Source organism: Tursiops truncatus, chromosome 8 (genome assembly GCF_011762595.2).
Source record: "Tursiops truncatus isolate mTurTru1 chromosome 8, mTurTru1.mat.Y, whole genome shotgun sequence".
Taxonomy (NCBI): Eukaryota; Metazoa; Chordata; class Mammalia; order Artiodactyla; family Delphinidae; genus Tursiops; species Tursiops truncatus.
Genome location: NC_047041.1, coordinates 30722084 through 30739310, shown reverse-complemented (window position 1 = coordinate 30739310; position 17227 = coordinate 30722084). Strand labels below are relative to the sequence as shown.

At 38.8% G+C, this 17227-nt stretch overlaps 1 protein-coding gene and 1 pseudogene across 1 annotated transcript; both read left to right on the top strand.

Moving 5' to 3' along the window:
• LOC109552305 (lysine-specific demethylase 4D-like) overlaps positions 1 to 17227 on the top strand; it is a 359102-nt pseudogene that overhangs the window by 120589 nt on the left and 221286 nt on the right.
• On the top strand, positions 11269 to 11802 carry LOC101321990 (BAG family molecular chaperone regulator 2). Its single transcript, XM_073807951.1, is given in 6 exon segments — positions 11269 to 11434; positions 11437 to 11469; positions 11472 to 11531; positions 11534 to 11593; positions 11596 to 11647; positions 11649 to 11802. Coding segments are annotated over 6 exon segments (525 nt in total).

Genomic DNA, 17227 nt, shown 5'->3' with positions numbered 1-17227 from the left:
TGGAGAATCAGTCGCCTCTGGACAAAGGTGCTTTTTAAAGGATTAGACTCACTTGAGGCCACACCTACTTCCTGAGATTGGATACAACCTTCAGACAGGAAGGTGTGAAAACAGCTGATTGGATTTGCAGCATATAGAAAACAACACTTGAGGGGTAAGACCCTAAAAGAATACAGACTTCCTTTAGGGTAAATGTAAGAAGGTTGACCCCACACAAGTTGTTTGAACTGAAGAAATGATTTTTTATTCTTCAAGCAATGACTTCATAATTGTTAAAATGTATATTCTTACTCTACTTTTAAAATTTGTAATAGCTAATGATGTTTCTAGCCATTGTTTATCTGATTATGCTTGAAAATAAAACATTAATTGGAATAATTGACACACCTACACTATATACATTTCTCATAAAAAAGGGTAACTAGGCATTCAAATGTTGTTTAAATAATTGTATATATAATAATTGGTGAAATTAACTGTGCTAAGCTTTTTCTTACCTTTAATATTTTATGAGTACTGTGGAATAAGTGGTTTATGTCCAAATAAAATCTATTGTTTGGACTCATACATTTGTAAATTTTTTTTTTTTTTTTGGGGTGGTACGCGAGCCTCTCACTGTTGTGGCCTCCCCGTTGCGGAGCACAGGCTCTGGACGCACAGGCTCAGTGGCCATGGCTCACGGGCCTAGCCGCTCCGTGGCATGTGGGATCCTCCTGGACCAGGACACGAACCTGTGTCCCCTGCATCGGCAGGCGGACTCTCAACCACTGTGCCACCAGGGAAGCCCCTGTAAATACTTTTAATCAGAATACTTTGTATATATTATGCATATAACATATGCATCAATGGATATATTCATATTAAAATATAAATATAATGTAGTAACTACTTATACAATATTTATGTGAATAATTATCTTTAATAAAATGAATAAAGAAAATTGGTTTTTCGTGAGGTATAATTGACATATAACATTATATAAGATTCAGATCTACAAGCTGAATGATTTGTTATTCATATATATTATGAAATAATCACCACAATAAGTCTAGTTAACATTCATCACACTACATAATTACAAATACTTTTTCCTGTGGAGAATTTTTTTTATAATGTTCATTTATTTATTTATTTTATTAGTCATCCATTTTATACACATCAGTGTATACATGTCAAACCCAATCACCCAGTTCATCACCCTCACCCCCGACCGCTTTCCCCCCTTGGTGTCCATAGGATTGTACTCTACATCTGTGTCTCAATTTCTGCTCTGCAAACTGGTTCATTTGTACCATTTTCTAGGTTCCACATATATGCGTTAATACACAATATTTGTTTTACTCTTTCTGACTTACTTCATTCTGTATGATAGTCTCTAGATCCATCCACGTCACTACAAATAACCCAATTTCTTTCCTTTTCATGGCTGAGTAATATTCCATTGCGTATATGTACCACAACTTCTTTATCCATTTGTCTGTCGATGGGCATTTAGGTTGCTTCCATGACCTGGCTATTGTAAATAGTGCTGCAATGAACATTGGGGTGCATGTGTCTTTTTGAATTATGGTTTTCTCTGGGTATATGCCCAGTAGTGGGATTGCTGGATCATATGGTCATTCTATTTTTAGTTCTTTAAGGAACCTCAATACTGTTCTCCATGGTGGCTGTATCAATTTACATTCCCACCAACAGTGCAACAGGGCTCCCGTTTCTCCACACCCTCTCCAGCATTTGTTGTTTGTAGATTTACATGTAGCTGTCCAGTTTTCCCACCACCACTTATTGAAGAGACTCTCTTTTCTCCATTGTATATTCTTGCCTCCTTTGTCATAGATTAGGTGGCCATAGGTTCATGGGTTTTTCTCTGGGCTTTCTATCTTGCACCACTGATCTATATTTCTGTTTTTGTGCCAGTAACCATACTATCTTGATTAAATGTAGTATCATTTGAAGGCAGGGAGCCTGATTCCTCCAGCTCTGTGCTTCTTTCTCAAGATTGCTTTGGCTATTCAGGGTCTTTTGTGTTTCCATACAAAATGTAAAATTTTTTGTTCTAATTCTGTGAAAAATGCCAGTGGTAATTTGATAGGGATTGTATTGAATCTGTACATTGTTTTAGGTAGGATGGTCATTTTCACAATACTGATTCTGCAATCCAAGAACATGTTATATCTCTCCATCTGTTTGTATCATCTTTGATTTTTTTCATCAGTGTTTTATAGTTTTCTGAGTACATGTCTTTTGCCTCCTTAAGTAGGTTTATTCCCAGGTATTTTATTCTTTTTGCTGTAATGGTAAATGGGAGTGTTTCCTTAATTTCTCTTTCAGATTTTTCATCATTAATTTATAGGAATGCAAGAGATTTCTGTGTATTAATGTTGTATTCTGCGACCTTACTAAATTCATTGATTAGCTCTAGTAGGCTTCTGGTGGCATCTTTAGGATTTTCTATATATATTATCATGTCATCTACAAACAGTGACAGTTTTACTTCTTTCCCAGTTTGGATAACATTTATTTCTTTTTCTTCTCTGATTGATGTGGCTAGGACTTCTAAGACTATGTTGAATAATAGTAGTGAAAGTGGACACCCTTTTCTTGTTCCTGATCTTAGAGGAAATGCTTTCAGTTTTTCACCATTGAGAATAATGTTTGCTGTGGGTTTGTCATATATGGCCTTTATTATATTGAGGTAGGTTCCCTCTATGCCCACTTTCACCCTGCAATATTTTAAACACTTTATTTTGAGGATCAAATGTGCAAAACAAATTTACTGAAGAAAGGACTTAATATTTTCAGCTTTCATCTCAGATACCAGTTTCCACCTTACATTTTGGTGAGTGTCCATTGACGTGGCTGTTTCTTTGAGAAGCTTCCTAAGCCAGCCTGAGATGGAACGGGTGGTAGGTGGAGAATACATACACATATGCATACTACACACACACATAATTGCTTTTGACTTTTATAAAAACTAGAAGCCAAAAAAAAAAAAAAAGCCTTTATCCAAGAAATAGATCATGGTGAGCATAACAACAACAAAAAATTCCTATAAATGCAGAAAATCTTCAAATTCTGATATATAATTTTGAGTTGGTTAAACGAGTTTTAGATGAGGGATAGTCTTTTCATTTTCCCACCTGTTATGTATCAAGGTACGGCCTCTATCTTTCTTGTTCTGCCCTGGGGGTTTAGTTCATAGCACAGTGCCTGACACACAGGGAGACTTCCACAGACATTTGTTTAATCAATGACGAGGGAAGAGCAGTTTTTGCAGCACTGCCCATATTCGTTGCAAGTTTTGACACCTTAATGGTGCTTGTAAGTGAAATCATCTTTTTCTAAATTGTCTTTCTAACAGCCCTTCACAGAACCCTGAACTCTGTGAGCATTTAATAAATTTGAATTTCAGTCACACTGTATTAGGAAGGCCGAAATGCATTCCATCCCGTTTCCAGTTCTGCTGAAATTAGCGGAGCTCGCCAGGTCCAGGAGCTCTGTCGGCCCAGCGCCCACAGCACAGCACAGCCCTCCAACCCCAAACTCTCCCGCTTTTCGCTTTGGAGGCTGCAGGGAGGAGCGGAAGATCTGGGATCCGGGGAAGGGGTCGGTATACATACCCAGCATAAATCCACCCAGGAAATATGCCAGCGCTGTAGCCAAGCACATCCAAAGCTACGGAAGACCCTGGACTTGGCCATGGCTTCCGCAGGACTGAGAGAGAAGAGCCTGCTGGCCGAGCGAGCCTCGGGAATGCTGGCGAACTAGAGCGCGCCCAGGGGATCCAAAGAACGGCCAGGTTGCTGCCAACCTCACCCGCTGCAGCCTTGCGCAAAGCCCCGCCTCCGCCCCACAGGTGGGTCCAGAGGCGAATGGAAACTGGCAGCAAACTCCTGGCCCCTGGAGCACCCGGGGACTTCGATGGGAGAGAGGAAGCCGTGCAGGGAGAGGAGACATTCTGCTTGTTGACAGACAACGTCCATTCTGTTGACCCTGGACAAGTCTGCGTTCCGGGGGACTACTGAAAATGTCCCTGCTTGTTCCCTGAAGAACTCTACTTACCAGCCTCTTTCCAGGAGCTGCTGAATGTTGGCAGCCAAGTGCATTTAACTACTGCTTTTCCTTCACTGTTGATCACTCTGCTGTCGGATTCTAATTTCTAACTTGGCACATTTGGGAAACATTTCTGATCCTGGCTGCTCCCTGATAACACGTTAGTTTCTCAACAACATATAACATCGAAACTGATGGGATTGTGTTCTTTGGTTCTCCCTTACCTGAACAAGTCTCCAAATTTCTGTAATTCTCAAGTTTCTTCCTCTGTGATTGGAGTTTTTGCCTACCTCACTACAATGTTGTAGGTTCAAATTGATACAATTAACCACTGAAAATGCCTTGCAACATAACTTGATGGTAGGTTTTCAACAAATGTCATCTTCCCTGCCCTCCCCCCTCCTATCACATTTCCCCCAGTATTTCTTTCTGAAAGTGATTTAAAGGTTTACAAATGGTGGTCCTCTTAAATAGATGACTCCATCCATCCATTTTACCCTGGAGGAAATCTTTAGCAATTCCTGAAGGGATTCCTCCTATCCAACCAAAAGCAGTTTGCAGTCAGAGCAAAGATGGCTGCTGAGTGGAATATGAACAGGATAGTACATGTCTGGTTATACCCCCAATCTTCGCTGCATTGTCTGAAGCCCTGATAATCTTAGTAAAGACACTTTTCTTTGTTCCTATCAAGTTGCCGGAAGGGTCTAATTTCTTTTTCTTGCACTGTAATTGTTGATAGATGTATTTGATGGTTTTTCCCTTAGCACTTCTGTAGAAGTAATGTACAATAGAAGAAATACAGGTTTCTAATAACTGTCAGACTATACTACTGAATTGGGTAACAAAGTACAGAACTCTAAAAATCTAATGGCTTCCTAAAACTGCTAACAAAAGATCAAGCTCAGCAAGAACCAATCACATTCATGATTGAATGAACTGATGAATATGACTATAATTTTTATGACTTTTTGTTTGAAATATTACTGACTTTTTAATCTTTCATTTTCATATATGAGGAAACATTTCCTCTTATGTAATGAAATATAGCAATTTGGTAAATTATACCTTTGTAAGCAGAATTGAAACATTTATATTTGTTCTCCCCCCCGATCCCTCCAGAATTTGAAAACTCTTAGTGAGTATTTGTGTTTTTATGGCAATAGTTACTTACATAAATCCACTAATAATCTGTTCTCCTTTTAAGAGGGCACAATTGGAAAAATTAATTGTATTACAAGGCTTTGACTAGAATGTCACATTTTAGAATATGCATCCAATCAGACATGACCAGATAGTTTTAAGGAACTAAGATTGACTTTATGGAGACATAAAGCCCCTTGGAAAATCAGCCTGGTACCTTGCTTGCAAAGTTCCCAGAAGCCTTACCAGGTGAGAAAGTAAGGTCACTTCCTGGCAGATATAAGAACCTCAGGATATTTGGGGGACCTCAAGAAGAGAATTAACCCAAATCTATAGGTATTACAGGTGAGTCTGATGGTAAGTTCTTGGCTTGGCTGGCTGACTTCAAGAGGCTATTAAAAATTCAGTCTGGAGATTCCTTATGAAAAGTTTCAGCAAAGAGGATTTAAAAGAGCCGATGTGAAAAAAAAAAAAAAAGAGCCAATGTGTTCAATTGCTATCCTTGCCAGACTTATGTAAATATTCAGGCCAAATTTCATGTAACTCATCTTATTTTGCAAACAAATTAATTTTAATTTGGCTTTCTTTGATAAAAATGAGCATGACTATAGAGAGAAAAAAATTCTCTTTCAGTAGAAATTATAATACACTGTTATTAATATTAGATTCTAGTTCTATTAATCATCCTTGAGATTTTGGTTGTCCACCTGAAAACCAAAATGGATCCTGAATTCTTCTAGTTTCTTCAAATATTTGACTACAATTCTTCAAACTAACGTTTCCAGTTTTTCTCCCACTTTTGACTTGGAATCATTGAGAACTAAAGCTGCCGTTTCCCTGAAGCCCTGCTATCTGAAGCTGAACAGCTTGATATAAATGTAAGAGAGACCACCACAATAGCCCATGCTTAGGCAGTCTCTGTACCTGTTGCTTTGTAAGCCACTCAGAAAGTTTACATGAATACCTAATGACATCATCAGAGACATTTCTAACTGCAAAAGATACTTCAAACTTCATATCTAGAAATCTTCTCAAATGGAAACTCTCAGGACTCAGTTGCTGAGTTTATATTTGTTCCAGTCATTAAACTTTGTTTTACTTTTGTCTCCACAGAAATGCATCTTATTAAATACCTGACTGCTCGCACCCTATAGGCCTAACTTTGAGGGCCCACTTGCATCACTGCCTCCTGAAATGAGTAACTGACATGACCTACTGTCAGAACTAAGAAATTGGCTCAGTGAGATGAAGCAATCTATTGACTCAATTTCTGAAATGTGAAACTTCTTAAAAGAAATTTCAAAGTCAGGACTGTAGGAGAGCAAAATTTGCCACCCCAAAATGTCTCTTTGGTATGTGTACTATTTCTAGATGAAAACAGCCAAGGCCTCAAAGACTCAGGAATAAACTTTTACCTTCCCCCTAACTGCCGAAAAGAATGTAGATAGAGGACCAGTGGCAGGAATGGAGCTATCACCATTGATAACTATAGGATGAACCAGGTGTGGTAGACAGGGAAGAACCAGGAATAGTCTGTTAAAATTCCTCTCAGTGTTCCATTGTCTCTACCTGGCCCAGCAAACTTTTTTTTTTTTTTAACCAAACATTTGCTTTTCCATTTCCATGTGAAATGCCTTCCTCCCCTTTGAAGTCCCAAACCCTGAGAGTTTTAGACATTTTTGGGAGTTACTTAGTTTTCTGGGTCTCTCTCATGTATACATGTTAATAAACTGTTTGATTTTCTCATGCTTTAAAAGAAGGACTAAGTTATTTGTGAAATTTGTTTTTTCTTACTCTTATCTCAATTTTTATAGCTAGTAAATGTTGACTAATAGAAAAATCATTTTATTCATTAGCACAGCTTCCCAACCTGATTAATCTTCCCAAATTAAAATTAGATTATTCATTTTTTCAGTATTTATTGAATGGCTATAGCATTCCAGACATCGTGAAAAATTCTGATGATATGACCCTTGCCTTTAGGAAGCCTACAATACAATAAGAAGGCAAATATTGAATATGTAATTAAATGTAAAAAGTTCTAAGAAGGAGCAGTATTACCTTAAATGTGAAGCATGTCGCTGCCTTAATAGGTGGCATCTGCAATCTTGATCTTGCCAATCCATTGTAAAAAGTCCAGTTAGCTGGTTTAGCAAGTCTTTGGACTTTTTAAAAAAATATATGGATACAAATTCAATGTCTCTTCTTCTTAATTAAGCTTAAAGCAGAAGGCTGCTATCTAATTATTAGCATCTTAGAGGATATTTGTATCTTACAAAGCACACTTAACAAAGCAACATTGTTGATTTATGCCAACCCCTTGCAGTCCTTCCTTCAAAGCTAAAAAATATATAAGAGACTTTTAGTACTGGAAAATCAGTCTCTCAGTAAAACTATTAACACATTTGATCTGCACATTATTCAGAGCCTCTAGCAAGACAGAACTCATTATCTTCTCCATTCATAAAATTAAATTGTTCCTATATAATCTTCCCTCACCCCTTCTAACATCCTAGAAGAGGCAATCTTGTAACTTCAAAGTCCAAATCCCTTCAAATGGGTCACAGCAAGGTTTGAAAACAAAGTACCACATATGTACTAACAAAGCAGTATATGTAAATTTCTTAATAAACATACCAATAATTAAGATTCAATAGAGAAGAAATAATGTTTAGTGTCAAATTTCATGTTTTGGCTGAAGATGTTACCTTATCTCTCATAAATGAGGAATCACCTAGATGCTCACTGTACAGATATAAACATGATGCCATTAATAATGTCACAAGGTGACAGGATGATCTGGTCATCCAGATAGCAACATTCTGTTTCCAAAAAAGTGAAAAGTTGATGTCATGATGGCTGAGATTCATGACAAGTGTTACTTCTAGTTGAGTATTAAAATCCTATGTCTAAAAACTGCCCAAAGTTAGTTTGAAACTTAAGATGTTAGAATGTTAGTATATTGTACAATAAACCATAACATATAACAGGTGAGAAGTGAGACAGGAGTGTAGTGTGAAAAGTATAAAAGACTGATAAACGTAAGTGAGAAGAAAGTTTAAAAGAAAGGCAGAAAACCATGACTGGATGATTTCCTCCTGAAGTCACAATTACTCTATTCAACAGTAAATGTAGAAATTAGAAAAGACCCACCAAGTTAAAGTGTAAAACAGAAAGAGGGCTGCAACCCATGTCCTCCTATCAATACCGGCTGTGTGTACCATGATGCTAACATTCCAGGCAGAATGGTAAATTATATTATTTGGCCTTTAAACTATGTTTCCCTATTCAGTATTATAATTAACATGTACCTTCAGCCTATTTTCCATGATAGCTTTTATATAATACTACTAGGATTAGGGGACCCCCTCATGGTTTTTCTTCCAACATTCATTCCTCATTTACATCCTCAGTCCCTGTGTACCTTCAGTACCATTAGATTATGAATAAATCGCTCTTGATTTATTTATTATTTATTTATTTTTTGGCCGTGTTGCACAGCTTGTGGGATATTACTTCCTCCACCAGGGGTTGAACCCCGGCCCTCTGCAGTGAAAGCACAGAGTCCTAACCACTGGACCACAAGGGCATTCTTAAAATCTCTCTAGATTTTTGATCTTCCTTCTAACAGCACTTTCTCTATTCTATCTTACCTGACACATATTTTTACTTGATGATACCCTTTCCCCTAAAAGCAGAAAAAATTCCGCTTCATGGGAAAGTAGAAATAAGTCCTTTAGGGCCTCATGGGGTCAGAGAGGAATGATGGACCTTTGCTCTGACATCATCAATTCACTGGTTGTTCTCTTTTGAAGTTACTACCCTCTGATTATATCATCTGCTTCTTATTCTCATCACCATCCCCAGGTGAACACCAAGATATTCTCCCACCTTCTCCAATGTTTTTCACAGCTGTCTTGTAGATTTTTGGTGCACCTCTGGCCCTTCACTCTTCCTTTTCTTTCACACCTTGCATACAATCCATCAGTAAGTTCTATTGGCTCTGCAATCAATATATGTCATGAATCCAGCTGCTCCACCAGTATTCATCTAATCCTAGCCACAGTCCTCTCTCATCTAGACTTCTGCAACAGACCCCTAGTGGGGCTCTTCCTCCACTGTTGCTCCCATACCCATAATCATTGACTCAGTAGTTTTCTTCATAAAGTAGCAATCAGATCATGTTATTATTAAAAATCCTTCAAAGCTTTCTCATTAAACTTAAAAACAAAATTCAGACTCGTTAGAGTGGCAGCTAAACCTACTTGTTCTAGCTTTTGAAGCTGCCTCCCTTCAAGGGAAGACAACACTAAGGAAACACATGCAGACCAAGTGCACAGAGACCAGGAAACAACCACATCAGCAGAGATCACCAGCATCACAAAGAAGCAGGCAATCCCCAAGCGAGGCCTGTGGTACTGTGCTCTCCCAGCGCTGGTGTAGTGCGTCCATATGCCTACAGATGAAGGCATTGGTAAATGGCCAGTGGTTAAGAGAGTCACTGGTCTTCTTTCAGGGTCTTTTGTGGTGACATATAAATTTTATGATTGTTTTTTCTTCTTATGTAAAAAAAATGCTATTGGACTCTTCATAGAGATTGCATTGAATCTACAGATGGCTTTCTGTAGTATTGCCATTTAAACAGTATTAATTCTTCTAACCTATGAACACAGGAAACCTTTCCATTTATTTGTTACAATATATTCTTTTTTTTTTTTTTTTTTTGCGGTACGCGGGCCTCTCACTGTTGTGGCCTCTCCCGTTGCGGAGCACAGGCTCCAGACGCGCAGGCTCAGCGGCCATGGTTCACGGGCCCAGCTGCTCCGCGGCATGTGGGATCTTCCCAGCCCAGGGCACGAACCCGTGTCCCCTGCATCGGCAGGCGGACTCTTAACCACTGGGCCACCAGGGAAGCCCTATTTGTTACAATATATTCTTAATAATGGTCTGAGGAAACTGACCCCATGCTCTATGACTCAGATTGTATACAAATACCTGGCAATATCCTCTATATTGGGTATTTTCAGGCTCATTTTTGTATGATCTCTACCTCTGGCCCAACTTTAATATGTTAGAGGTTCTCAAGAGGAGGCTAGAGACAATGATACCACTCACAGTTTTTAAACCTCCAGATGTCTGCTTCCTTCTATACGTTGGATCTCTTAGGTTTCCAACATATTGACTTCACATTAGAATCACTTGGGAGTTTTCAACATGCCAATGATTGGGGCACAATCCCAGAGATTCTAATTTAATTGGTTTGATGCTACGTATTAGTGCACTTAAGAGCTACCCAGGTGAATATGCAGCTAGAGCTGCAAACCACTAGTCTATAATCTTATTTAAAGTTTGATCAAAGATCAGCAGCATCAGTATCACCTGAGAGCAGTTTAGGCTTTATTTTAGATATACTTAATGAGCATTTGCATTTTGACAAGACACGCAGGTGACCTAAATGTACTTTAATTTAGAGACGCACTGGTCTAGAAAATAAGTTGATATCTTGAGAACAAGTCCTTCAACATGTGTTTTTCAAGATTAATTGGAATATTTTCAACACTTTGAATTTTTATATATCTTTTAGAATCAAGTTCCATTTTCACAGGAAGAAAAAAATCCTGGGTTTTTGGTTTTAATTTTATTCAGAATTATCTGACACGCATTATTTAACAAATTAAACTGTATATTAAAACATATTACCCCTAATGTAGCTTCATAGAAAAATATCTACATCTGCTTTTAAGAAAGGGGAAAAGGCCTGAAGTTGCATCATATTTATGAAACTGGGGGAGGCGGTGTTCCCGGGCAGAGTGAGCCCAGGCGCCACGGGAGGCCTCCCATCCGCGCCCGCGCTGGGAAATCGCTGGGCTTCCCCTCGCCAGCCATCGCCCCTCTGAGACCATTCGAGCCCGTCCGAAGCCGTCCGAGCCCCTCGGAGCCCGTCCGAGCCCGGGGCCAGCGAGCGTCTCATGCACAGGCACCTGGTTCCCCGGCCCCGGCCCCGGCCCGGGGGCCGCGGGCGGCGCGTCAGAGGGAGGCGAGCGCCGCAAGGTGGCGGCGCCTCCTGCGGCCGAGATGGCCCAGGCGAGCATCAGCATCAAGGCCAACGAGGTCGCTTCTGCTGCTCCTCGTTCATGGGTTGACCTCTCCAGCCGCCTTCTGGAGAGCCTGGACCAGCTGGAGCGCAGGGTGGAAGCTTTGAGAGAAGTTGCTGCTGCAGTTGAGCAGGAGAAAGATTTCCTTCTGAGATGATGCACAGCATCCAGAACAGCCAGGGCACGCGCAGATCGGCGACGGGGAAAGAGAAGAATTAAATCTGACTGCAAAGCGTTTGATGGGACCGTTGAAGTTTCAATGGAAACAATTAGAAACCCCCAGCAGCAGGAGCCCCTCAAGCATGCCCCAGGATCATCAGCGAGGTGGTCAGCACGTTTCTGGATGATCTGGGAAACGCCGAGTCACCTAGCGTCGATGTACAGCGCATGCCCCTCAGAGGTGCCTCCTGGGCTGGGGGATCAGAAGTTTCAGTCCATAGTAATTGGCTGTGCTCCTGAAGATCAGAGGAAAATTAAGAGAAGACTAGAAACCATGCTTAGGTCTGAACACTAATTGAATCTGCTTTCAGCACTTTGTTGCAGTTTTGGAACCAGTTCCTTTAGAATGCGCTAGCAGCTTGATGATGGCCTTGTCAGAGTTTTCTAAGAGCCCTTATAAATAATGACGTATTAAGGATAAAATATTATTTTAAGTGCACATTCTAAAGAAACTGGTTCCAAAACTCTGCAACAGAATGCTGAAAGCAGATTCAATTAGTGTTCAGACCTAAGAGCCCTTATAAATAATGATGTAATAAGGATAAAATACTATTTTAAGTGATAACTAGTTCCGTATGTTAGGCATAACAACTAATTTGATACTGATAGTTGTTTCCGATGAGGAAAATATTTCAGTGTCGTTAGTTTTGTGAAGAACAATTAAAGCTAGAAATATTTTGGTTACCTTTCTAGAAGTTTTTAGATTGAATTCTTGTCTTGTGCTAGGCTCTAGCACATCCACTGTTCTTGGATGAACACTTAGTGTGTGAAGGAAAATAAGTGCTCGTCTAAGGGAAAAGCCTCACGGTTCTTTTCTGGCCTGTGTCTGCGAAGACACTGGGGCACATGGGGCACTTGTTTGACTAGACATTCTGTACATAAAGCAGTCCACACATTGACCACACATCTGCTAACCAACCAGAGAGCTTAGAGGAATGGAAGGGAATTTTCTCTACATCTTCTCTTTCATTCAGCAGTTGTTTTTTTTGACATCTGTATCAAATTATTTTGAACCTAAAGATATATGCATCTCATAATATGAATGTATTCCTTGATAATACATGAAAACATGACACAAAATGTGAGAGAATTCACCTCTAGTTTTATCACTGTGAACAACTATATATCCACTTCATCTTTTTTCAAATGCATCATCTTTAAATTTTTAATCATTACAGAAATACAGTGTTGTAGCTTGCCTTCAAACAGAAAAAATTAAATGCTGTTGTAAAGTCTGCTCTTTTTTTTTTTTCAATTTTTGGCCGCACCGTGTGGCATGTGGGCTCAGTAATAGAACCCATGGCCCCTACATTGGGAGTGCAGAGTCTTAACCACTGGACCGCCAGGGAAGTCTGCTTTTAATCCTCAACTTAAAAACCTCTTATTCTTAGTCCTAGCAGTTCTAATTTATTTGAATTATTTCAACAAATTAGTTGGATAAATTTACAATTTATATGTAAACCATGTTTACTGCATAAGAAATTTGTAGCTAGTATACAGACCCCCCAAACATGGCTTGCATATTAATTTGTTTATCAATACACCCAAAAGGATGTGCACAAAATTTCATTAATACTAGATAACATAGACGCCCCTACTATATAGACAGGACCTTATCAATCTTGTCCCCCAGTGTTTATGTGGGTAGCTTTCCTAAAACTGTACAAATATTACATGTTTAATCTTTTGTAATATGATATTACAAAGAAATTGCTTTTATTCTTGTTCAGCTCGGTCATCTTCATATATGTTTAATCCTTACTAGTCACTTGTGTTGTTTAATTTTCTTCTTCTTTTGTTTTTTTTTTAAATTTCCCTTGCTATATATAACATCTTCACTACTGGTTTCTAAGAACTCATTTATGAGTGAGAATGTTAACCATTTGTGATGCAATGCAAATCAAATACCATATTTTATTGCCATCAATTTACTATGGTGTTTTGTATTTTGGTTGTGTATTAAAGTATAATCATGTTGTGTAGTGAGTTCTTAGAAAAGTCCATTATTGTTAAGCCGGGACAAAATGACTTACAGATGGCTCCTTAGGGGGGGAAACTTGAGGAACTAGAGAAGGTGTGTGAAAGAGAGATCATAAAACACTGCAGAACTGACCTTCAGGAACAGCTAGAGGTGGCTAGGCACAGTGGTAGAGATAGATCCAGGGAGATGAAGCTGTGCGTCTGCGAGTTTCTGGGGCAAAGGAGCAGAGAGGGCCTCTGAGGGTCGTGTTCTTCCAAGATGGGAGCACAAGGCTGCGCTCTTAATGTAGCTCTGGCATCAGGGCTCTTCTGGCAACTGTCTCTCTAAAGGCCACTTCATGAACAGTCATACCAAGTTCTATTATATTAGGAAAGGTATTTTCTTCCCTCTGGATTCTTCCTAAATATGAAGTGAAAAACGTGCTCTATTGATGGTATTTATATGCAATTAGTCTTCTTGGACTTTTATAAGGTGAAGGTAGGTCAAGGTAGCTTTCTTCACTTCATAAGTCTAGAGGACTCGGTTGTTTTCCTAAGGTGTTCAGTAATATGAACTCAACTTTTTGCCATCTCCTGGTTCTGCTTCTCTTCCCACTTCTTTTCTTGAGACATTCTCCTTCTTTGCTCCTGCCGCCTAAGTCTTGCTTCGTACGTATTTTACTCCCAGTACTTTTTTCTCATTATGAAGCCTGGTCCTGGAAGGGAGCTTTAGGTGGTTATGTCTGAGAGTTGTAGGGACTGGAGGGTACCAGCCCCTTCACATGTTATTGTGGATTCCTTGCATATTTCAGCCTGAACGCACTCACCCTACTCAGGTTCATCAGTTATTCTTTAAGGGACCTGCCAGCTTTCAATGAATCCCTACTGCTAACTTTTGGGGTTCTGAAATTTATCAGATATCCTGTCCTTTCCTTCTGTTTCCTCCTAAACAGATTCTGATACCCCATGAATCTTAGATATCCCTGATTTGTCTCCATCTGTCCAAATTTTGGGACTTCCAGACAGTTTTGTTGTAGAAAAGGTTCACGAATTTTGATATTGTATCCTAGTTTTTCTTCTGTTTTATTTAGAGTTTTGGAAATATTCCTAACGTACATTGCACTTCTTTTATATTTTCCAGAATTCACAAGTGTAGTTTGGAGAAATGCACTGTATAAAAAAATGAAGAGTGCCTCCAACCTGGATCGCAGTGTTTTTAGTAGTTTCCATAAGTTGTATATAAGAGAGAACTAGGACAAAGGAATTGTGGAAGTAGTTCTCCAAGGCATCATGCTCTCCTTCACTTTGAATTTTTGAACATGCTGTTTCCTCTATCTGAACATCACTTCCATTACCCCTTTTCCTACTTAATCTCTATTTATTCAAGGGCAAATTGTGGAATAATTTCCTTTCGGAAAATGTTTACATTTCAAAAAATGCACTTCTAGCAATTTCCATCGCACCATGGATCTCCTACTATTATTTTGTGTAAATATATCTATATAGCAACAGGACTATTTTAAAAATTTCTAGAATGATGCTTTGGGCCAGAGTTGGAACAACATTCTAGCAAGATTATAGGTCATCATGACATATATATATATTGTAGAATAATTTCATTAAGTGTATTTAATTTTTTAACATAATTTATTTTGCTATCTATTATGTATTAGTGGTTTCTTGTTGGAATTCAGTAAAAGATAAGTATGGTAGATGGATGAAATAAAGGAAGCTAAGTGCTATGATCTTAATGTCTGTGTCACCTCCAAATTCATATATTGAACCCTAATGCCCGATGTGATGGTATTAGGAGGTGAGCTCTTTGAGAGGTGTTTAAGTCGTGAGAGTGGAGCCCTCATGAATGGGATTAGTGCCTTATAAAAGAGGCTCCAGAGAGATCCTGAGTGTCTTCTGTCAAGTGAGGACACAAGAAGTCTGCCCCTGAAACAAAGCCATCAGCCAACCACCTTGGCACCCTGATCTGAGACTTCCAGCCTCCAGAATAGTGAGAAATAAATTTCTGTTGTTTGTCCAGTTTATGATATTTTTTTATAGCAGCTCCAATGGATTAACCTAACATTTTCTATGAATCTACTGTGAGCCAGTTATAGGCATTAAATTTAATCTTCACTTATACTTATTCTCATTTCATGAACATATACATGAGGAAACAGATAAGCAATGAGTTAATTATTTTAACCAATGTCATCTTATTGTAATAGCTAATTCACAATTTTAATCCATATTTGCCCAATTCCAGTATTTGTACTTTTTTGACCAAATAATGCTTTCTATTACTGATTACACTTACTGGTCATTCTTCAATGTTAGAATGATATATTAAAGTTAAGAATTGTAACTTTTATCTCTGTATCCCATGCAACAAGGCATGGCTTAGAAAACATTAGGTGCTGAATGAATTAGAAAATGCATGCGTTAAATTCACAAGAAGAGCCCCACTTGACTGGATATCTCACTATCTATTCTGGCTTATAAGCCTTACTAGCACTTGAGGGCAAAAATGACTTATGGGAAAATCTGCTGGAGGGCAAAAATGACTTATGGGAAAATCTGCTGATTTTCAGGTAAAAAGAATGAATTCTTAGACCTAATTTTGCAAATTTAAAGTCAAGGAAGGAAGCAAATAACACAAACTGCTAAAGGATTTTCCAAATAAATTCAACATGTTAGCCATCTAGATGGCATATAAAATTGATAAATCTCCAGTAACTTTAAGAGATTAAAAGCATATATTTACAGAGCATACCTGTGTATGAAATTGTATATGGTGGACTCTATGGGAAATAAATGTATTATTTTTTGAATACCAAATGCCTTGTGCACTACTTATCTGCCTGTTTTTTCCAATGAAAACTCAAAATCAGCTTTAATAAATATTTGTTTTAATAAAGTAAAACATAAAAATGTGTTTAAGAGTGTGCAATAGCCATCTATCTATCTACCTGTCTATCTATCCAACTATTTATCTAATTCAATGATCTTTATGTGTTAAAATAAAAATATTTTCATGTACCAATAGTGAAAACTATGGACTTGGGTGACAATGATGCGTCACTGTGGGTTCATCAGTTGTAAAAAATATATGCTGCATACAGAGAGACAACCTATACTAGATGTAAGAACATGATAATAAAGGGATCCCTGAAACCCAAGATCAGACAGGCAGATCTACAGTCCCCATAGCAGCATATTCCTCAGGAAACAGACTCTTGATCCCGTGATCCAGATCCACCTTGTATTGTTTCTGCACCTCCTCAGCCTGTTTCTTATAGTTCTCCTTCTGATTCTTCAGGATGCCTTGCCGGGATCTCCACCATACGATCCCTCAGGGGCATATCTTGCAACTCCTGACTTGACGGTGAATCCTGGTGGAACATCTGATAGGTGTCCTTGGAGGTTGTTCAGTCTCTCCATGGACTCTAATCCTCATGGAAAAATAGTTTTCTGGGGGAGACTTCACTTCTTGCACATTTTCCTGAAACTTCTTTTGGCCTTTGATTTAGATTCCTTAGGGGACATCCGATTTCTTGGAATATTGGACTAGTTCAGAGTGGTGTTCCCTGAACTGAGCCATTTTCTCCTCACACTCCTGTTTCTCCTTCTGGAAATCTTGAATATGTTTCAGCTTCATGTTCTCTGGGAACTCCTTGTCTTTCGCCTGGTACACAGTTTGGGGTGTTTTGAGGAGTACTAGGGATACATCTCTTTTAAAAAGTGGGGGTAAGTTGTTAGGGGCTTCT